We start from the raw sequence: 24206 nt of genomic DNA on the forward strand, positions 1-24206 counted from the left end.
TAGTCAGACCAGGTAAGAACAGCAGGTTTCTTTCCGAAAGGGCATTAGCGAATCAGATGGGTTTTTACAACAATTGGCAATAGTTTCATGGCACCATATTGACACTAGCGTTCCAGATTTTCTTTTCATGAATTGAACTTAAATTCAGCCAGCCGTGGAATCTGAACCTGTGTCTCCATGGAATTAGCCTGGACCTCTGCATTGCTAGTTCCATGGCATCACCACTACATCCCATCTCCAGTAACAAAGATCAGTAACTACTCTCCAGCCAGATTCAGTCAAGGGTACAAATTAAGCACCATTACTTAATTATAGCATTTAGTTGTGCCTCCAACATAAAGCTGAATGAAAAGGGTTACCCAAATAACAGTTACAATTTACTTACACAGAATATGAACATTTGACAGGCGTTACGGCTACATGGTGAGGGTTGTGGATGATTCCTACTGTTCAACTCCCTCCTGACCACAGCAAGTGTTTTTGTTAATAGGATTTAACCCCTGTGTTTAGTTTGCCAAATAAACAGATAGCGATAGGTTTTTTTTGTAGGTTTAAGCAGAAGATTAATTATTTATTAATATTCCTTCTCCCAAAATTGTACATTCGCATCCACTCATGCAATCACTCGCGTACACACACACACACACACGCAAGGAGAGACAGAGAGGAAAAGGAGTAAGTGGTTTTCTAGTGAGGTAGGGTTTCGGGGTTTAGGGTAAACCTGTTGAATTCTCTCGGAAGTCAAGTTCGTATTGGTTGCAAGCCTGAACTGTCTGTAGGTTTCTCTCTTGGTGGAAAGTTCGGTTTGAAGACAGACAATCACTTTCAAATCACTGTTGCAGGGTGCCACCTCTTCTGGCTTGCTGGAATTTCTCCCCAGCTCTTAGCTGGACAAGCTTCTTGGTGATGCTTCTTTCTGGGTGTCTCTCTCTATCTCGAGGGCTGCCTTTTTAAAGTAAAAGTTTGTCACATCAGATTCTAGTAGGAGACGCTGTAGTTTCTCTCCCATGGTGATCACACATAGCCCAGGATGAGAATAATCCATTTATGATGTTTCAGTAGAACCCATTCAATTCAGTCATGTTTCAGGAAAGGTGTAATTGACACCTTTCAACCTAGTTAGGCATCCTTTGCTCTAAACAGACAGTGTGGCAATGTTTGAATACACACACAATCTTTTGCAGCATTGTCAATTTTTAAAAAAAGGTAGAGTCAGTTTTTATAATTCTTCAGTTTGAGTTTGTATTTTTTCATTGTCGCACTTCTCGTACATGTGAGACAAGTGACAGACCATCGATTCACAAGAAAGATTGAGGCCAACCTAAAAATTATGAAAGACTTCCCCAATCAGGTAATAAATATCCCATTCCCTGCATTGTACATGCCCTTTACTATCCAGCTCTTTTTTTCTCTCAGTGACTCTAACTCATGCCACTTCATAAAGTGGCTACTCTTCACGTGAATAATTTAATTATGGGGGACATCACAACTAAGCACAATTGCATCTCACACACATAACATTGAACTGCAGGGGTATGATCATTACCATAACACATGATGCAGTTACCCAGCAAACCATCAGGGGTGCTGTTTTTTGGACATCCAGGGAACCAAAAGAAGTATTTCCCAATGCTGCTGTGTTCTGTAAGGTCATGGAACAACTAAGCATTTTAAAATCCAAATACATCATGCATAGTCATTCATATTCAGATTTAAGACTACTTTAAGCACTATCTTGTCTTACTGTCATCAACTAAATCTTCCTCCAACGCATCATCTGGAGGACAAGGACTTGGAATCCCTTCAGTCCAGCTTCCATCCTGCTCAGAGCACAGACAGCATCCCGATCTGTCATACATGGCATGCTGTGTGACTGTGTTACCTTACTTGTCCTTTTCACCCACTGCAGTATTCGAGCATACTATCTTCCCCCCCCCCTCCCCATCTTTTTCTATCCAGCTAGGCGATGCTGCTCTGGCATGTTTCCACTCCTTCCTGTCTAAATGCAGCAAATCCATTAACAATGGTATCACCTCCCACTGGGGCAATCTCAAGAGTTTATCTATCCTTGACCCCATCTGCTTTAGACTCTTCAAACCCCACATCCTATACATTGTTAAGACTACCTTCTTCCATCTCTGCAAAACTGTCCATCAACAATCTGACCTCACTATCAATTCTCCGGAAACTTTATTTACACTTTGTTTACAGGACCACACTCCTGTGGTCTTGATTTCTGCAATTTCCTTCTCACCGATGCCCCATTCACCATAAACTCCAACTTGTTAGATAAAACGTTAAACTGAGGCCCCATCTGCTATCTGGTGGCTGGAATAGAGCAAAGAGGTTCTCCCCGAGTCCTGGCCAATATTTACCCCTGAATTAACATTAAAATTGATCTGATCATTTCTATTATTGAAGTTTGTGGGACCTGGCTGTGCACAAATTGGCTCTCACCTTTCTCTAAATTACAACAGCACTTTCAGACATCCTGAGATTGTGAAAGGTGCTATATCAATGCCATGAAAGATCTAGTGTCTTCTATATAAAACTTCTGATAATAGCACATATTCATCACACATCAAACCTCAAAGTATCATACTTTGTTACTGATAACAAAACAAACTTCGATAAAATGGTTTGCTCGAGCTTTGCTTGAAAACTTTTTTTTAAACTACATAATCGTTAATGCAGTGTGCTTTAAGAAAGCAGCCATTTTGTAACACTATTGGGGCAGCACAGTGGCGCAGTGGTTAGCACCGCAGCCTCACAGCTCCAGGGACCCAGGTTCAATTCTGGGTACTGCCTGTGCGGAGTTTGCAAGTTCTCCCTGTGGCCGCGTGGGTTTTCGCCGGGTGCTCCGGTTTCCTCCCACAGCCAAAGACTTGCAGGGTGATCGGTAAATTGGCCATTGTAAATTGCCCCTAGTGTAGGTAGGTAGTAGGGATTATGGGATTACTGCAGGGTTAGTGGAAATGGGTGGTTGTTGGTCGGCACAGACTCGGTGGGCCGAAGGGCCTGTTTCAGTGCTGTATCTATAAATAAATAAATATTTGAACGTAACACTGACAGTGAACTGGGGGGGTTGGAGTGCAAGGTAATAATTAATGAATACCACATTGGAAAATACAGAGAGCAAAGCGAACAGGAAGTCTTCAAAGATGGCAGCAGCCTAGACAATGTTAAAATTTCCAAAGGGTTGTCATGTCAGCCAAGAGTCTAGACACAGATTCACGAAGGAAAGCAATAGAAAAAATATTACAATGTATGAATGGGATTTTTAGAAGATGCTAAGGGTACCTTCCTCAGTCATACCCACACCACCCTATTAATATGGCTATAAGAAATATTCAGAAGTTTTGGAAAAATCTCAGATCTTCCCCAAAGCTTACACTTATGGAGATGCTGAAGGTCAAAATAAATAGTTCACTCTACTCAAGTGTTTTCAAAAGTGAATTTTTCAAAGGAAAATTTAAATTCAAGGAATTGAGCCCAGGTTGATTTTGGGCTTATGAAATATTGGGTTGAGACAGGAACTGGGTAGAAACACCGTACAAAAATACTAGGTGTTAAGTTGTAGAAACAGGTCAAATTTTTGTTTTAGATTAATACTAAGTCACTGTTTGCTAAGATCATTGTTTGCCTCATGATATTGAAAGAGTGCTACCTTTCATGTTGACATACTGCTTTAGAAAAGCTCACTAATCCACGTGATTTTACAAAGTGACCAAAGCAACAGCAACTTAATCCATGCCAGACAAGCCTTAACCTGTTCTTCCAAAACTAAAGGGACCTGCAGCCTCAAACACTGGCTGCATTGTCTGTTGCTTAACAAACCACACTATCAACAGCCACAAGAGCAATTTTTTTTTTAAAGTCATTGAAAAGCAGAGAACTCCACAAATCTTTACTTATAGAGTGAATAATGAGTTTCTTAATCCACCTTCATAGCAACAAAATAGAAATCCAGCTAAGCTTCTATTCAAAATCATCAGAAACCAGTAAGAAAACCAATAAAGACTTTTTTTAAAAAATACAACAGCGAATCAAGTTTTTATAGGTTGCCTTTGATTCTTTGCCGATCACTTCAAATCTGCGTCTTCTGGTTTTTGACTCTACTGCCAACGGGAACAGTTTATCTCTATCTACTCTGTCTAGACCTCTCATGATTTTGAACACCTCTACCAAATCTTCTCTTCTCTAAGGAGAATAACCCGGCTTCTCCAATCTATCCACATAACTGAAGTTTCTCATCCCTGCAAATATTCTCATAACTCTTTTCTGCACTCTCTCTAAAGCCTTCACATCCTTGCTAAAGTGCAGTGCCCAGAATTGGACACAATATTCCAGGTGAGACTGCACCAGTGTTTTATCAAGGTTCATCATAATTTCCTTGCTTTTATACTCTATGCCTCTATTCATAAAGCCCAGGATCCCATATGCCTTTTTAACCATTTTCTTAACCTGCCCTGCCAACTTCAACAATTTGTGCAGATTTATTCCCAGGTGTTTCTGTTCCAGAACCCCAAGTAGAACTGTACCCTTTATTTCGCCTCTCTTTGTTCTTCTTACCAAAATGCAATATTTCACATTTCTCTGCCACGTGTCAGCCCATTCCACCAGGCTGTCCAAATCCTCTTGAAATCTATCAATATCCTCCTCACAGTTTTTAGCAAAATGAGCATGTGAAAGAAGGACAGAGATTTGCATTTACATAGCCTCCTTCATGAAATAAACTTGCAGTTCTAAGGGGGACTGACTGGATGGCTCCATGGAGAGCCAGCATGTACTTGATGGACCAAATGGCCTCCTTCTGCACCATAAATGACTGACTTGAGGATTTTCCAAAGTGCTTTAGAATCAATGAAGTACTTCTGACATATTGTCACTGTTATAATGTAAATAATGTAGCAGCCAATTTGCACACAGCAATGTCCCTCAAACATCAACTTGATTGTAACCAGTAACGCTAGGAAGAAAAAAATTCCCTGTTCTTCATCAAAACAGTACCATCAGGTAACAGGAACATTGTAACAGGTTCCCACTTGATTAGGAATTCTCCAATATCCTGAACATTTGCCTCCAAATCACTATGCAATGTTTGATTAATATCATCTTTAAACTGCACAGGCTTCTCAAAGGCCAATGTAACCAATCCCCAAATCCTTTACATATAGATCCCTTGAATCATTAAACCTTGTTTTCTAAGTGCAGACGAGAGAACAAGTTATTCTTCCAGAACCAGTAAGCTTAGAAAACCACTGGTCCAACTTCAAAGTCAGATACTGTTGTACTAAATGGCACAAATAACTTTCCTCAGACAAATTGGAGCTCCAGCAGGACACCATTCTTCCCAAAATGAGAATTATAACTGTTCGGATAAAGAAATAATTTATGCGGCATTTCAAATATTAATTCCATCATGCTGCATTAGAAATATTAATCCTGTAATGAAAATGACCTATTTCCCAACCAGTTGGGTCAACCAGCCAATCTAAGCACTGCTTGAACAAACAAGCCCCTTTCAATTCTACCTACAGGGGTATCTTCTACAACTACTTTGTTCTTGGTTTACAGGCCCATCTTGGCCATAATGGGCAGATTAAATCCCATCTCCAACCTTAAACTTCAGTTGGTGCATATACAAGTCTTACAAAACAGCTTCCAATTACATAGCACCTTTAACATAGAAAATATCTCAAGGCTCTTCACAAAAGTGTGATCATACAAAAATGGATGCCAAGACAATAGATGAGAAATTAGGAGGGGTGACTGCAAGCTTTGTCAAAGAGGTGCATTTTAAGTAGGGTCTTAAAGGAGATGGAGAGGCAAAGTGTTCAGGTACCCATTTATGAGCCTCGATCATCATTCAAGTTATTCCAAAAACATATCCCAATAACGTGCTCTGCAAACAGACACAATGTGCACTTCTAGCTGGGCTATCAGAGACAGGACCCTAGCTACCTCTTCTTAACTTAACACACTGCCTGAAAGACTGGTAGAGGCAGGAACCCTCACACCGATTAAGTAGTATTTGGATGGGCACTTGAAACGCCACAGCATACAAGGTTATGGGCCAAGTTCGGGAAAATGGGATTAGAATAGATAGGTGCTTGATGGCTGGCACAGACACGATGGGCCTGTTTCTGTGCTGTATAACTCTAGCACCAAGGCGAACGGTAGCATCCTTATCTTCAGGGCTGAAATAAACGACCAGCATTGGCCCAACTGTTCACCAGCCAGTTAAAGAACACACAAACTCTCAAGCTGCTGGCGAGAGGGCTGGCAGTATGACAAATGGACAGTCCTACCAGGACACAAAGGAAGGGCACTGGTTACTTGCCTTTAAACCCTTCACCCCTGACCAATACATGAAAATATAGAGCAATGTCCACATGGTAATAATAGTGTAGGATTAATGACTGGTAATTAAGAGCGATATAAGATGCATCAGGTCTGAAAGCTTTGTGTGTGACAGACACCAAAACTCAAGTCCCATCCCCCGCCTGGCCACAGATAAATAACAGCGTGGCACCAGTTTAACCTCCTTCCCCCGTGTCCAGGGAGGCTGGATCCGCCTCAAGAACCCCTGCTGCCCGAGAAGAGGCCGGACTAGATCAAGTGCGAGTCCGCAGGGCGCGGCGCGGCGCGGCCCGGCTGACCCTGACCGCCCCCTCCCGGGCCCCGACTCACCACGTCTCCTGGTTGCTGAACTTCTTGGTCACCACTTTGCCCAGCTCTAGGCCGAGCCTGTCCGCCACTCTCTGCGCCAGGTCCTGGTGCGAGCTGCCGCTGAACAACACGATGTTCGGCATTGCAACGGCGGTGAGTGAGACACTTGCTTGTCTGTCTACCACTTCCTCCTCCTCCTACTGCTTCTCCACTCTCAGCCGCTCCCGCCCACTATCTCCCACAACCGCGCCGATAGTAGAACTGATAACAACCAACACACCCCCATGCGCTCCCATCAATCACAGGACTAGGCCCATCCTCTCCCTGTCAATCAGGACGCAGCCCCGCCCCTCTTCCTGTCAATCAGGACGCAGCCCCGCCCCTCCTCCTGTCAATCAGGACGCAGCCCCGCCCCTCCTCCTGTCAATCAGGACGCAGCCCCGCCCCTCTTCCTGTCAATCAGGACGCAGCCCCCGCCCCACCCCTCCAGTAAACGATAACAGGGCTCATGTAATTAAAGCAAAACACTGCAGATGCCGGATATCTGAAATAAAAACAAGAAACGCTGGAAATACTCAGCAGGTCTGGCAGCATCTGTGAAGATAGAAGCAGAGTTAACGTTTCAGGTCAGTGACCCTCCATCAGAACTGGCAAAGGTTAGAAATGTAATAGGTTTTAAGCAAATGAAGTGGGGGTGGGGCAAGAGATAACAAAAGAGGTGTTGATAGGACAGGGTCACACAGAATAACTGACCAGAAGGTCATGGAGCAAAGGCAAACAGTATGTTAATGGTGTGTTGAAAGACAAAATGTTAGTGCAGAGAGGATGTTAATGGACAGAAAAATGAACAGCCCTGGCCCAAAGCACAAACATGGAAAAAAAAGTGGGTAGACACATGGTAAGAAAAGTGAATGATGAAACAAACTAAAATAAAAAGAAAAAATAACTGAAAATATAAAGGAGGGGCCATCATGCTGTGAAATTATTGAACTCAATGTTCAGTCTATCAGGCTGTAGCATGCCTAATTGTTCGGTGGTGACGTCATGGTCTAGGGGGAGGAAGGAAGAAGTGTCTAAGAGTTTGCGCTCATCCTCTGCAAGGTAGGGGTCAGTACGCCAGACAACAACAGCACCACCCTTTTCTGCAGGCTTGATCACAATGTCAGGATTAGACTTGAGAGAACGGAGTGTAGCAAGTTCAGAGGGAGACAGGTTAGATTGAGTGAGGGGGCAGAGAAATTGTGACAGCTGATGTCTCGCCGACAGTTTTCAATGAAAAGATCAAGAGTGGGTAATCAGCCAGAGGAAGGGGTCCAGGTGGAGGGAGAATGCTGAAAGCGGGTGAATGGGTCTGCTAGTCGGGGGGAGGACTCCTGGTCAAAGAAATGAGCCCGGAGGCGGAGGCGACAGAAGAAGAGCTCAATATCACGCCGAGCGCGAAATACATTGAGGTGGGGACATAAGAGGATAAAATTGATTCCTTTGCTGAGTACAGAACGTTCAGCGTCAGAGAGGGGAAGGTCAGAGGGTATCGTGAATACACGGCAAGGGGTCAGATCAGAAGGAGTGGGCTCATGCCCCGCCCCTTCCTCCTGCCAATCAGTTGAGGTCTCACCGCCTCCACTCAAACACAAGAGCCATGCCCCACCACATCTGTCAGTCTGACGCAGCCCTGACCTGCCCCTCCTCCTAACTGTCCATGCCAATCAGAGCATAGCCCTTCCCATACCCCCGCCCCCTCCTCCTATCAATCAAGGTGAGGGGCCGCCTGGCCCGTGCCCCAATCCACCTCTCCTCCTGACAATCATCGAGGGGCCACCGCCCCGCTCCTTCACCTGGTGTTTTGCTATTTCATCTATACAGTAAGAATGCACAAAGAAGCACTTTTCATATAACTACAAATGGGACTCAATTGTCAGGGATTCATGGGCCAAGTTGATAGGACTGACCGGCTGCATTAGGTCATTGAGCACAGCTTGGGCACCCTGGTAATAGGGATGTGGGGACAAGCATGCTTTTCAGTTCAATTAAAATTAATAAACATCACCACCAGCAGAAGAAACAAAGTTGAAATTAATGTTCATTAACACAATCCTTATTTTTTTTTTATCACATGCCTAAAACATCACACTGCGAAGTCACAGAGTCGTTCTGGCACAGAAGGAGACTATTCGGCCCATCAAGTCCATGCTGGTTCTCTGGAGAGCACTCCATTCCCCTGCTCTATCCCCGTAGCCCTACAAGTTTATTTCTCTCAAGTGCCCATGATTCCCTTTGAAATCACTCACTGTCTCCACTTCCATCACCCTCCTAGGCAGCGAAATGTATATCATACTTGCATCTGATTAGCATAAATACAGTCGATATAGCTAGCAAGTAAAAATAAAACCTATTGAGCCGAAAGTGCTAAATTATCAATCACCAATGGAAAGTCAGCTACAGCTTCTTCTTTGGCCTCTTTGTCTCGGGAGACAATGGGTAAGCGCCTGGAGGTGGTCAGTGGTGTGTGGAGCAGCGCCTGGAGTGGCTATAAAGGCCAATTCTAGAGTGACAGGCTCTTCCACAGGTACTGCAGAAAAATTTGTTTGTCGGGGCTGTTACACAGTTGGCTCTCCCCTTGCGCTTTTGTCTTTTTTCCTGCCAACTGCTAAGTCTCTTCGACTCGCCACACTTTAGCCCCGCCTTAATGACTGCCCGCCAGCTACAGCAACCAAAAGAAAAAGAGGAACCAGTCAAACTGCTCCAAATAGTTTTTGAAAACCTTTCTGTCTGCCATCTCAGCTTCTCACTAAGCTGAGAACCTTAATTCTAGCAATAACGATTTATAACATGATACAGTAAAAAATAACACATTTACACAAAAGGCTATTAAGCTTACTATTCAGCAGCATTTTTTATGTTTAAGTGTCTGTCATGATCTTTCATTAGATGCTTTTGGGCTTGAATTCATGGGGCTTTGCAGAGCTAACATTCTCAATTGAGGTGACTCAACAAGGTAACAGATTATATCTCCTCAGATGTATCACACATATTTTTAAAAATTGATAAGCCAAACTGATAATTCACAGGACTGGGTGAAGCAGAACAGTTCAAGTCTTAAAGGTATTGAATTTCTAGAATGTATTTGATACAGTATTCTAGAACTATGTTTTTGAACTGACTAGCGTACAGGCCATTCTAGATTTACTGACGAATGACAGACCAGAATTATCAATCTGAGTAAGGGAACATCTTACTAATAATTACCAAAATACAATTGAATTTGATATATTTGAGAGGAAGAAGGGAGAGTCTTGAGCCATGGTTTTAAATTCAAATCCAACGAATTTTGATGGGATAAAAAAATGAATTGACCACATAAACACAGCTAAACTATTTATAGGTAAACTTACAGACAAACAATGGGAATTATTCAAAGAAATTGTTACTATGATACAAAAGCAATACATACCACTAAAAGGCAAAGGCTCCACTGAGTAGTTAAGCAACCATGGTCAACAAATGAAGTAAGATACCAAGCTAAAAGAAAGGGCTCACACATGTCCAAGGGAAAGTGGCAATCCAACAGACTGGGGGAGCTATAAAAAGCAACAAAGGTCAGTTACTGAGCGAATGTTCAGCATTCCTATCTGTGGGAAAAGAGTTATCCAAGTGAAGTCCCTATCCGATCTCGCAGCCTGTTCAAGGTGGAGGAGATGATTGGGCCCAGACCCTGCATAACTCCAGTATGAACATAAAAGCAAAATACTGCGGATGCTGGAAATCTGAAACAAAAACAAGAACAAGAAATGCTGGATTCACTCAGCAGGTCTGGCAGCATCTGTGGAAAGAGAAGCAGAGTTAACGTTTCGGGTCAGTGACCCGAACATCCCTGAAAGACGCTATTACTGGTGCTGCGTAAACCTGCAGGGAGGTGATGATATGCGCCATAGATGACTATAAAGTGTCTATATCGTGCATGAGAACTGCACACAATTATATTGTCCAATTATTTTTGAGAGCTCGATAGCATGCACAGATATCATGTTAAAATTTTGGCCACTGAAGTCAGTATCTCCGGGGTGCACCTTTTGTTTAAGCAGCGTCCCTGACTATTTCAGGCTAGCGGGCTGCTCTCCCATTTACAGGCTTGCTTGAAAATTGCATCAAGAGGGCCTTGGATATCAGTTGGTTAGAGTCATAAAGTGTTTTACGGCCATTCAGCCTGTCAAGTCCATGCCGGCTCTCTACGGAGCTATACAGTCAGTCCCACACCCCTGCTTGATCCCTGTAGCCTTGCAAGTCCGTTTCCCTCAAGTGGCCATCCAGCTTCCTTTTGAAGTCAGTGATTGTCTCCGTTTCCACCACCCTTCTGGGCAGTGAGTTCCAGTCATTACCACTCACTGCATAAAAAGTTCTTCCTCACATTCCCCCTGCAGCTCTTGTCCCAAACTTTCAATCTGTATCCCCTAGTCCTTGTATCATTAGTTCATGGGAACAGTTCTTCCTTGTCCAACTTATCCAAGCCTGTCGAATCTTGTACACTTCTATTAAATCTCCCCACAATCTTGTTTGTTCGAAGGAGAACAACCCCATCTTTTCCAACCTAACCTTGTAACTAAAATCTCCCATTCCTGGAACCATTTTGGTAAATCTTCTCCGCACCCTCTCAAGGACCCTCACTTCCTTCCTAAAGTATGGTGACCAGAACTGGACACAGTACTCCAATTGGGGTTTAACAGAGCTTTATAAAGGTTCAGCATAACTTCCCTGCTTTTGTACTCAATGCTTCTATTTATGAAGCCCAAGATCCCATATGCTTTACTAACCACTCTTTCAATATGTCCTGCCACCTTCAAAGATCTATGCATATGCACCCCCAGGTCCTTCTGTTCCTGCACACTCTTTACAACTGTGCCATTAAGTACATATTGCATCTCCCAATTCCTTCTGCCAAAATGCATCACTTCACACTTCTCTGTATTAAATTCCATCTGCTTGGTTAGCTGAGGTTCCTGCCCACCTTCCAATTTTGAACTGCAGAAACAAGCAACCCAACAAGTGTTTATGCCTCCTCTCACTTTACTTCATCTAACCCTATCAGGTAACCTTGTATTCCTTTATCCCTCATGTACTTATCTAGGTTCCCCTTAAATGCATCTATGCTAATGGCCCCAACCACTCCATATGACAGCAAGTTCCACGTTCTCACCACTCTGAGTAAAGAAATTTCTCCTGAATTCTTTATTGGATTTATTCATAATTATCTTGTATTTATGGCCCTATTACTAAATCTTTTTTGAGATATCCAATAGATTTTGAAGTGAAGGTGGAACAAACTAAATAACAAGATGCTTTAATGATTGGTAGTGAGGCAAGACATGCACATAACTCCAGGATTTGCTATTTATATCCCCTTCCCAACTTTCCAGTCATTGCTGGAAAAGGACAAAAATCCAAGGGAGCCATTATTAGTACCAGTAAATTCTTTGAAGTTAGCTAACAACATTGCTTTGTACAAAAATAGAGTAAAACTTGAACCCTTGACCTGTAGGGATGAATTTCTGGGGTTTTTGCAGTTATAATGTATCAGCAGGAGAATTCCATAGAAATTTACCTCCTATATCTCGGATAACTTTGATCTGCAAAGCAATGAGCTAACTCCATACAAGGATTAATAACATATAGTAATACAATTGTAGAGAAAGCATGTTAAGTATTATCAAGATGAAGCATCCACTCTGAACTTCAACATCAGCAAACCTCCACTCCCATCTTCAGCCCCAGGTACACTTCTCCTTCTGGCCTCAGTCCAAAGGTTTGTTCTGCTCTCATCCTCAAAAAGGAAAGCATTCCCTCCCAAGAACAGTAACTTTAATTCATATAGCACCTTTAATGTAGAAAAACACCCTAAGGTGCTTCAGAGAAGCTTAATAAGGCAGAAGTCAATGCCAAGCCAAAGATGGAGCTATTATGAGGGGTGACTAAAAGCTTGGTCAAAGAGATGGGTTTTAAGGAGTGTCCTCATGGAAGAGAGGGATGTGAAGAAGCAGAGAGGTTTAGGGACAGAATTCCAGGGCATAGGCCTAAATGGATGAAGGCTGTCCTAATTCCAGAAGTCAATCATGCCATCAGCTCCATTGATATCTCAGTACGTTCCAGCCCTTGAGCTTAGCCACTACCAGTTGCAAGGTAGGAACAAATTAGCTCCACTGTATTCTTGTTTCAACTTGAGCCTCATAACTCACTTTGTCTCTGCTGTAGCTCCCATCTCATTCATTCACTTGCTCAGCCCCTGCTCCATACCCTACCTGACTGCTATTTACCCTGTTCCTAGAGATGACTAGAACAAAATAAAACTACTTATGCACTTATTGAGAAATTCAGCACTCCTGGAGGTATGACAACTGAACAGTAAGCTTCTGCTTTTTAAATTAAATTATAAGAGGACCACATGACTGAGCTAAAATTATAAACCAAAAGTTAAAACTGAAGAGGCATAAAATATTCTGGAAATTAGACTGAAGAAGTGTTATTGTATGATTCAAGCCGAATGGATATTCTACTGCATGAAATCTGTAATCATTGAGAATTAATAGGGGTGATTTTCATCTTCAGCTGTAAATCAGTTCTATTCTAGTTTGCATTGTTTTAAGACACACTTGAGTCCCAAGCGCTAACTGCACTCTGTTTTCTTATCTAACCTTATTTACAAAATGATTCACAACTTCAGATGGAAACTCCTGTGGAAATAAAAATTGCATGAGCAGCACAGTGGCGCAGTGGTTAGCACTGCAGCCTCACAGCTCCAGCGACCCGAGTTCAGTTCTGGGTACTGCCTGTGCGGAGTTTGCAAGTTCTCCCTGTGTCTGCGTGGGTTTCTGCCGGGTGCTCTGGTTTCCTCTCACAGCCAAAGACTTGCAGGTTGATAGGTAAATTGGCCATTGTAAATTGCCCCTAGTGTAGGTAGTGGTAGGAGAATGGTGGGGATGTGGTAGAGAATATGGGGTTAATGTAAGATTAGTATAAATGGGTGGTTGTTGGTCGGCACAGACCTGGTGGGCCGAAGGGCCTATTTCAGTGCTGTATCTCTAAATAAAAAATAAATAAATAAAGGGAAGTGTCAGAACTAGGGGACAAAAATTCAGAAAGCTTCTGATGAACATTAAAAGATATCTTTGATCCATCAGCAAATTTTCCCAAGGCTGAAGAGACCTGGGATGAAGAAGTGGCATGCCATAATAAAGGGAAAGGAACCTGTAGGTGCTGGGTGAGTCTGCAGGTAAATGACAGTGCAGCCTGACACTTGACCTCTTTTTGGTGGCTCCTGAAGACGAGGTGATGCTGCATGAGATGTTTCATCTGTACCACTCTACAGCACCAGCCCATAAAGCAGCACCTGCAGAATACCTGCAAAGAGGTGCAGCCAAATTTCAGCCACAGCTGACAGATGATGTCCAAGCACATGTGTAAACTCTATGCTGCAACGTAGCTGTACGTGTCCTTACAACAGATGACCGAATTTGACATCTTTCCTTCTGCTGATTCAGACTCTGAAAAGACAGGGTTACCACTGAAATTTCCAGGTGGATTTACCAGAGTCTAATGGTTGGTGGCATCTTAGTGGATGCAACCAAACAGACATGTTAATATGCCAGGCTGTTAATCACCCTTTTTAATGCAATATTATCTGAAGCCAACAAAAGCTGCTAGATCTCATGCTTTTATCCTCATCACTCTACTATATATATTGAAGTCATTGATCTGTTACCGCGATTTGGTGGGATACAATGTTCTCAAGCCCTGCATTGTAACTGGAATTGAAGTCATGATCAAAAGGTTGCGTTGGTCTGGATGTGTTCATATGCCTGATTATAAAATCCCCAAAGTCATCTTCTACTGCGAGCTGTAATCCAGATATCATAACAGAGGTGGGTAGATCAAGCACAATAAGACACACTAAAGGCCATCTTGAAATCTTGCAATATTAACCCAAGCACCTGAGAAGACACAGCCACCCATGACGGCCACTTTTCTTCCCAGTCAGTTTGAATGAATTTGAGTTATGAAATCTGGCTGCCAACACCTGGTATGCAAGGCAGCTCATTCATCTGCCTCATCTGACTTTCAGTGTCATATGTGTGACCATATATGTGCATCCAAGATAGGTCTGTTCTCCCTTTGCAACAACTGAGACTCATCAATTGATTTGATGGGAGACTCCATCCATCATGTAAAGCATGACATGTTGTAATTGGGATGCTTTTGAAGAATTTTCCAGCAAATCATTTAGATAGGCATTCACATCTCATTTTGATGCCAGCAGGACATCTGTTGGTGTAGCTATCATTGGAAAGAGGAGCCTCCACCAACAACAACTGCCAAACAAGGTTTGCTGCCTCCCTCTGCAGATGCTGGGGTGCCAGAGCGGATAGGAGGGCTGTCTGCCATCTGCTGGCCCCCTTTTCCTCCGAATGCATTTGTTCAGACGATTGCTCATGACAAACCCTCTCGTGCCAATAAGGAATGCTTTGGACAGAAAAAGTAAATAACTGCATCTGGTTAAAAACAGAAAAAACCCTGTAAAATGGGCTCTTTATGTGAGCGTATACAGCTTGAGAAGCATTTTAAAAGCAGGTCTGCAGATGGTCTTGTTTCTGTTGTGTTTTGTTCTTTCTATCCTTAAACATAAACTCACCAATCACTCAGGTTGGACTGGAAATCTAAATTGTGAGTTCTTTATTCGAAGATTACAATAATATGCATATTGATGGAGAGCTCTTACTAGTACATCTTACTTGGTCAACTAACACATTCCAATCATGGTGTCACATGACAGATGATATCATATCCTGTCTGATGATGTGTCCATAATCTGTACACACCCACTTAAACACTACTACAACAGTTTCCAGTTGGCTTTCGGTGCGGCCATGGGCCTGACAGTGGTCCAGAGTCCCCCACTTTGCCCTGGGCTCTTTTACATATGCTAATAAGGCTCCTCCCTGCCTGCCGCAGGAAGAACAAGTGGAAATTTGGCTGAATTGATTTCTGCCACATTTTTGGACCTCTATTGTCTGCCCAGCAACCTAAATCAGGGCACTAGGGAGATAAAAATTATTACCAATTTGTTTGACACCAAATGAGACAGCACAGATATCTGCATTTTTTTGGTGAAAACAGTTTTTACTTGTGACAGTTGTAGAAAACCTGTTCTATCACTGAGCTTTGCCAGTACTTGAACTTTAACTCCATTGACTGGCACCAGACCATAAGTCAAGAATGATATTTCCCCAGGCTTTCACACTGTGCAAACAGCTATAGCATGCATGGTTTCCATGGAGTTATGGGTGTATCTATTGCTTTTAACTCCCTCAAGTCTAATCCTGTCCTTACCTAATGTCAATCTAATCACATTTTCTAACATGTGTCAACAGACAGCAAAAAAGCCCGGGAACTCAGGCTACTTATTTTTGTCTTTCTCATGCCAGCACTACTGCTTTTACTGCTGCCTTATCTAAAGCCATCTAACTCAGGATTGGTCAGCAACGACATAGGCAGGACTAGGAAAGAGGTTCTGCTGAGGGACTATGAGCAGCTCGGGGCTAAATTAAAAAGCAGAACCACAAAGGTAATAATCGCCGGATTACTACCTGAGCCACATGCAAATTGGCATAGGGTAAATAAGATTAGAGAAGTAAACACATGGCTCAAAGACTGGTATGGGAGAAATGGGTTCCAATTCGTGGGGCATTGGCACCAGTACTAGGGGCGGAGAGAGCTGTTCCGTTGGGATGGGTTCCATTTGACCAATGTCCTGGCAAATCGTATAACTAGGGTTGTAGATAGGACTTTAAACTAAATAGTGGGGGGAGGGTTCAATTGAAGGGAAGTTTAAAAAATCAAAAAGAAAAGAGAGCAGAGGTGCAGGGTAGTGAAGAGGCAAATGGTAATCAAAGTATGACAGAAAGGGGCAGAAAATATAAGCAGGAGTACAGCAGAAATTAGAACCAGAATGAGTAATAATGGCAAAAAGTCAAAATGCACGCAGCATTTGTATCAAGATAGTTGAGTTGACGACACAAATAGAAATGAATGAGTATGACTTGATAGCTATTACAGAGACATCGTTGCAGGGTGACCAAGACTGGGAACTCAAAATTCAAGGGTATTCGACGTTCCGGAAAAATAGGCAAAAAGGAAAAGGAGGTGGGGTAGCTTTGTTAATAAAGGAAGGTATCAGTGCGGTGGTGAATAGTGATATAGGTGCAATGGATTGTGATGTGGAATCAGTTTGGGTGGAAATAAGGAATAGCAAGGGGAAGAAGTCATGGGTGGGAGTCATCAATAGGCCGCCGAAGAGCTGCCTCACTGTAGGACAAAGTATAAATTGGGAAATAACGGAGGCATGTAAGAAGGGTGCTACAGTTGTCATGGGTGATTTGAATTTGCATATTGACTGGACAAATTAGATTGGCAGAGAAAACATGGAAGACGAATTTGTAGAGTGCATCAGGGATTGTTACTTAGAACAATACGTTGTAGAACCTACCAGGGAATGGGCTATTTTAGACCTAGTTATGAGTAATGAGGTAGGATTAACAAGAGATATCGTAATTAAGGATCCTCCAGGGGGTAGCCATCACAACATGGTAGAATTTCAAATTCAATTTAAGGGCGAGCAACTCGGGTCTCAAGCCAGTGTCCTCAACTTAAACAAGAGCAATTACGGAGGTTTGAAGAAATAGTTGTCTAAAGAGGGCTGGGAAAATAAACTAAGGGGAAGGTCAGTCGATGAACAGTGGCAAACATTTAAGCAGATATTTCATAACGCTCAGCAAAAATTTATCCTGGTCAAAAAGAAGGACTCGAGAAGGATGAACCACCTGTGGTTAACAAAGGTGGTCAAGGAGAGTATCCAATCAAAAACTAAGGCATATAAAGTGGCGAAAATTAGTGGTATGCCAGAGGATGGGGAATTTTTTAGGAACTAGCAGCGGATGACTAAAAAGCAAATAAAGAGGGAGAAAATTGATTATGAAAGTAAATTGGCAAGAAATATAAAAACAAACAGCAAGAGCTTCTATGGGTATATAAAAAGAGAGTAGTTAAAGTGAGTGTGGGACCCTTGGAGGATGTGACTGGAGAATTGATAACGGGGAACAGGGAAATGGCAGATAATTTAAACCAATATTTTGCATCGGTCTTCATGGTAGAGGATACTATAAACATCCCACAGATATCAGATAAGCAAGGAGCTAATGGGAGGAAAGATCTTGTAACAGTATCATGAGGGACAAAGTATTTGACAAACTAATGGGACTAAAGGCAGACAAGTCGCCAGGATCTGATGGCCTACATCCAAGAGTTTTAAAGGAAGTGGCTGAAGAGATAGTGGAGGCGTTGGTCGAAATATTCCAACACTCACTGGATTCCGGGTGGGTCCCAGCAGATTGGAAAACCACTAATGTGACGCCCCTGTTCAAGAAGGGAGGGAGACAAAAAGCAGGAAACTATAGGCCAGCCAGCCTAACATCGGTCGTTGGGAAAATGCTAGAGTCCATTATTAAGGAAGAAATGGCAGAAAAGCTTAACACAATCAAACAGAGTCAACGTGGTTTTGTGAAAGGGAAATCATGTTTGACAAATTTGCCAGAGTTCTTTGAGGATATAACAAGCAGAGTTGATAAAGGGGAACCGGTAGATGCAGTATATTTAGATTTCCAGAAGGCATTCGATAAGGTGCCACATAAAAGATTATTGCACAAGATAGGAGCTCACGGTATTGGGGGTAATGTTTTAGCATGGATTGAGGATTGGTTAATTCACAAAAGACAGACAGTCAGGATTAATGGGTCTTTTTCAGGTTGGAAAGACGTAATTAGTGGAGTGCCACAAGGATCAGTCCTAGGGCCTCAATTATTTACTATCTATATTAATGACTTAGAGGAAGGACAGAGTGTAATATATCCAAATTTGCTGATGATACAAAAGTAGGTGGGAGGGCAAATTGTGATGAGGACATAAGGAATCTGCAAGGGGATATAGATCGGTTGAGCGAGTGGGCAAAAACTTGGCAGATGGAGTTTAATGTAGGAAAGTGTGAGGTCATGCACTTTGGTAGGAAGAATCAAAAGGCAAACTATTATCTAAATGGAGAGAAACTTCAAATAAGTGCAGCACAGAGGGATCTGGGTGTTCTTGTGCATGAAACACAAAAAGTTAGTATGTAGGTGCAGCAAGCAATTAAGAAGGCAAATGGAATTTTGGCCTTTATTGCTGGGGGTTGGAGTTTAAAAATAGAGAAGTCTTGTTACAACTGTACAGGGTGTTGGTGAGGCTGCACCTGGAGTACTGTGTACAGTTTTGGTCCCCGTATTTAAGAAAGGATATACTGGCATTGGAGGCAGTTCAAAAGAGATTCACTCGGCTGATTCCTGGGATGGAGGGGTTGACTTATCAAGAACGGCTAAACATGTTAGGCCTTTATTCATTGAGTTTAGAAGAATGAGGGGTGATCTTATTGAAATGTACAAGATTCTGAGAGGGCTTGACAGGGTAGATGTTGAGAAGATGTTTCCGCTAGTGGGGGAATCTCGAACTTGGGGACATAGTTAGAGAATAAGGGGACACTTGTTTAAAACTGTGAAGCGAAGAAATTTCTTCTCTCAGAGAGTAGTGAATGTCTGGAATTCTGTACCTCAGGGAGTTGTGGAGGCTAGATCACCGAAAGTATTTAAAGAGGAGGTAGATAGATTTTTGAAACATCAGGGAGTTGAGGGCTATGAGAAGCTGGCACGAAAGAGGAGTTGAGGTGTGGGGCAGATCAGCCATGATCTTATTGAATGGCAGGGCAGGCTTGAGGGGCTGAATGGCCTACTCCTGCTCCTATTTATTATGTTCTTTATTGAAGCTGGGGGAATTTTCCTTGTCTACAACACTGGCACCTACCCGGTAATGTGGAAAGTTGCCCAAGTATGTCTTGTACACAAAAAGCAGGACAAGTCCAACCCGGCCAATTAGCGTCCTATCTGTCTACTCTCGATCATCAGAAAAGTGATGGAAGGGATCATCGACAGTGCTATCAAGTGGCACTTGCTCAGCAATAACCTGCTCACTGACGCTCAGTTAGGGTTCCACCAGGGCCACTCAGCTCCTGACCTCATTATAGCCTTGGTCCAAACATGGACAAAAGAGCTGAACACCAGAGGTGAGGTGAAAGTGACTGCCCTTGACATCAAGGCAGCATCTGACCAAGTATGGCATCAAGGAGCCCTAACAAAACTGGAGTCAATGGGAATCTGTGGGAAAACTCTCCACTGGTTGGAGCCATACCTAGCACAAAGGAAGATGGTTGTTGGAGGTCAATCATCTCAGTCCTAGGACATCACTGCAGGAGTTCCTCAGGGTAGTGGCCTAAGCCCAACCATCTTCAGTTGCTTCAGTTGACCTTCCCTCCATCATAAGGTCAGAAGTGGGGATGTTCGCTGATGATTGCACAATGTTCAGCACCATTTATGACTCCTCAGATACTGAATGAGCCCGTGTCTGGATGCAGCAAGACCTGGGCACCATCCGGGCTTGGGCTGATAAGTGGCAAGTAACACTTGTGCCACAAAAGTGCCAGGCAATGACCGTCTCAAACATAAGAGAATCTAACCAACACCCCTTGATGTTCAATGGCATTACCATTACTGAATACCCCATTACCAACATTCTGGAGGTTATCATTGACCAGAAACTGAACTGGATCAGCCACATAAATACTGTGACTACAAGGGCAGGTCAGAATCAGGGAATTTTGTGGTGAGTAACTCTCGTCCTGATTCCCCAAAGCATGTCCACCATCTACAAGGTACAATTCAGGAGTGTGATTGAATACTCTCCACTTGCCTGGATGGGTGCAGCTCCAACAACACTCAAGACACTTGACACCATCCAGGACAAAGCAGCCCACTTGATTGGCACCCCATCTACCACCTTCAACATTCACTTCCTTCACCACCGCGCACAGTAGCAGCAGTGTGTACCATCTACAAGATGCATTGCAGCAACTCACCAGGGCTCCTTCAACAGCACCTTCCAAACCCGCAATCTCTACCACCTCGAAGGACAAGGGCAGCAGATGCATGGGAACACCACCACCTACATGTTCCCCTCCAAGCCACACACCATCCTGACTTGGAACTATATCGTCGTTCCTTCAGTGTCGCTGGGTCAAAATCCTGGAACTCCCTTCCTAACAGCACTGTGGGTGTACCTACCCTACATGGACTGCAGCGGTTCAAGAAGGCAGCTCACCACCACCTTCTCAAGGGCAATTAGGGATGGGCAATAAATGCAGGCCTAGCCAGTGATGCCCATATCCCACGAATGAATTTTAAAAAAAGCTCACTGGTGGTGCATTTATCTACTAAGCCTTGGAGAAGTTGTATGAAAAACATAGCAAAGATTTTGGTTTATTCTCCCCACCTCCTGGAGGTCAGTGTGTTCATAGCTGTGCAGTGCCCTAATAACAAGCCCATTCAAGATTTGCAACAACTATGGTAGCTGAGATAGAAAGTCAGAGGTCCCCGCCTTCCATTTGTTTGAGAGTCATTATATTAGAGCTTTTGACAAGGTCCTTATGTAATTTTGTTTTCTTTTTTCCAAAAAAACACAGCCAATCCCATGTACTCCCACTGGAACTTTGGTGGGAGGTTTTGGGAAATGCCAGAAACTTGGTCAGGACCCAGCAACTGCCCAGCTGAGCACACTCTGCCTGACTTTCCATTCTGGTGGGTATCCCAAATGTGCCCCTAGTGGTGGGGGAACCCAGCAATTTGACTCAAAGTCAGAACCCTCCCCCCTGCCCCATCCCCACCTGACCCGGAAGGTGTCCTGGGATCAGAAGTGGAGGATCTCACTAGGTTCAATCCCAGATAAATTGCAGGTCTTATTTTCCATCTTGTTTAAGGTTTTCCATTCCTGTCTTAAGGACCGTTCCTCATAATGTTAGCTTTTGACCTGTCTCCGTCCTCCAGGAGGGTCACTCTGTTACCAGCCTAGATCATACACACCAACCACCTGTATTTCACACATAAAAAGCATTGTTAGTGTAGTGTCGGCTCATGAATAAGCAGCAGTGCTGCTCTCAACTGCACCCTCATCACACAGTCTTAGCTCATCCCCCCACCATTGCTCTCAAATCCTAGTGTGGCTGTTGTTACTCCTTCTCCATGCTTTGAGTACGACCTTTTGCAACCCATTGCAAGATCAGAAATTTTCATCCATGGCAGGCGGCAACATTCATTCTCCTGAAGTGGCAGAAACAGCGGATAGGTACTGAGAGCAACACTGGTGTAGGGTGGGGACGGAGTTGGGGGGACCATGAAATGAGGATGATTGGAGTGGGGGAAGAAAACACTCCACATGAACTGAGGTAACTGGGAGAGAAGTGAGCTGGCATGAATCAGAAGGAGGGGTGAACAGTGCTAATGTGAACTGGATGTTAGGGGAGTAGAAAATGAATTAAGATTTGAGAGAGAAAAGTGCTTTCTTGTCACTGTGACAACCGTTGAAGTAACTTTAAATTAATTTAATAATCAGATTTAGCAACAGAGAGTACCAATACACATCCAACAAAATGTTTCCATAATTCCATATTTTTTTCTGCAAGAACTGAGAGAAAATCCCATCATTTTTTTATTGGAATGTTGGCTTTACTTGTTGCTTAAATTATAAACCGTTTCTGCTGCAACACACTGTGGTGCAGGGCTAAAGGCAGGTCTGTTGTCAGCTTTTGAAAACTATTTTAGTTATTGCCTGTTTTCCATCTTGGCATGCTTGCTAAAGGAAATGGGCAAGACCACCTCAAGCTTAATTCCCTGATTTCACTGTGACTGACAGAATTATGCATTCCTGTCCATTGCCCAATTGAACCTATGTCTCATGCAGTGAGAGAGAAAATAGATTATAAGGTCTCCTGTGTGCCTACCCAGAGGCAGGGAAATAGCACACATGACTGGCAGGTCTGAAGGAGCACTATCCTAAAACTTTTCTAAACTATATGTAAAGAACCAGAGAAGAATCCTAACATGGTATAGCTCAGGAATAAAGCTCTTGTAAAGTTAAAATTTAAGCACATTGCTTCAAAGCATACTGTTGACCTATTTAAGTCTTGCTACTGATAATATAAATAAATAATATAAATATACCATAATTACAATTAATATCTCACCACCCTTGAGTGGGTATGGAGTGAAGCTCCGTTCACAACTGAGCTTTTAAAGGGATAGAGTCATTTAGTCCAAATTTGTTTCTCTGTTCTTTTCTTTTTGTTTTATATTTGAGCTATGTTTTCTCTGTATTTTAATGATCAGAACATGTAGGGCAAGAACAGATTTAATATTCTTTGAAAAATCATAAGGGAGTGGACCATATTTGAAGCAATTATAAAAGTTCAGTCAAACAGAAACATTTTAAAAGACAAAGGGATTTTAAAGAAGTTCTAATTGCAGCTTAGGTTACAGAGTTACAATTGCAAGTTATACAGTCTTGTGGCATTGAACAATTCAATTTAAAACTATTGATTGGAGTTGCTTTAAAAGCAGCCCAATCACAGTATGTAATGGTTGAAGTGGTACAAGATGAAGGACAATGTACCAAGGAGATAAACCAGCACCAGAGTTGGAGAGCCACCCCACCCACTATGCCATCAGCCACAAAGGCAGGCCTTGGCATACCTATCTGGCACTGATTGACGACAGCTTTCTCATCAGGATCCAGGTCAAGTTGCTTTCCATCTTCTATAAGAACCCTTGCAGCTAACCTGTAACATCAGGACAGCAGTGCCAGTGACAGTCGAGACCACTACATACTATACTTCTTGTACCTTCGAGGCTAGTGTAGGGATCATCTGCAATAATGCTCACTGATGTATCAAAGAGCTGACTGGTCAGTTTGGTAAGCAGTTCCATCTTTACAGCTGATTGCTAACAGGAGTATAACAAGACTGCCCAATTTTAACACACTGTTTCCCGAAGTACAAGGGGTCATTGCTGGCATTCAGAAGATTCCTGATCCTTCTCTGGCTCCACCACCCCTCGTTCATCTTCACCTGTATACTGTGAGTCATCTACTGTCACCTCCTCAAACTCACTAACTTCTTCCTCCTTGGGGTGTTTAGGTGTGTTGGTGAGAAGGATACAGATTGCTATGAAGTGTTAACTTGTTCTGCACCACTGGCAGTGCTGACAGACTGCTTTTCTGGCTCTACAATAACAGAAAAGGAAGAAATGTTAGAATGCTGCATCCAAGAGACATGTTTAAACAGAATTTGCATTGCAAAATGCAATATTTGTGTAGTGTGCATAGTGTTGTGAAATGTTTGTGCATTTAGGAGAACAAGATATCTCGGGAACGGATGGTTAAGTTCTTACTGGCAAGGATGTTGAGGGTGGTCTCCTCCAAAGGAGTCAAGGATGTCATCTTTGGGCCCTCCTTCAGTTTGGGTCTTGTTATGCAAGCACCAAAATCTTAAGATTTTGTAAGTTAAAAGATTGCGTTCTGTGACG

At 43.0% G+C, this 24206-nt stretch overlaps 1 protein-coding gene across 1 annotated transcript in view; it reads right to left on the reverse strand.

Annotated features, from left to right (window-relative positions):
- Positions 1-6974, reverse strand: part of LOC137374409 (ribose-phosphate pyrophosphokinase 2) — a 51532-nt gene extending 44558 nt beyond the window's left edge. Inside the window, exon 1 of the mRNA XM_068040473.1 lies at positions 6694-6974. Coding sequence (XP_067896574.1) covers positions 6694-6815 — 122 coding nt within the window. The 5' untranslated portion in view covers positions 6816-6974. The remainder of the gene's footprint in view (positions 1-6693) is intronic.
- Positions 6975-24206: the final 17232 nt, after the last annotated feature.

Source organism: Heterodontus francisci, chromosome 10, assembly GCF_036365525.1.
Source record: "Heterodontus francisci isolate sHetFra1 chromosome 10, sHetFra1.hap1, whole genome shotgun sequence".
Classification (NCBI taxonomy): domain Eukaryota; kingdom Metazoa; phylum Chordata; class Chondrichthyes; order Heterodontiformes; family Heterodontidae; genus Heterodontus; species Heterodontus francisci.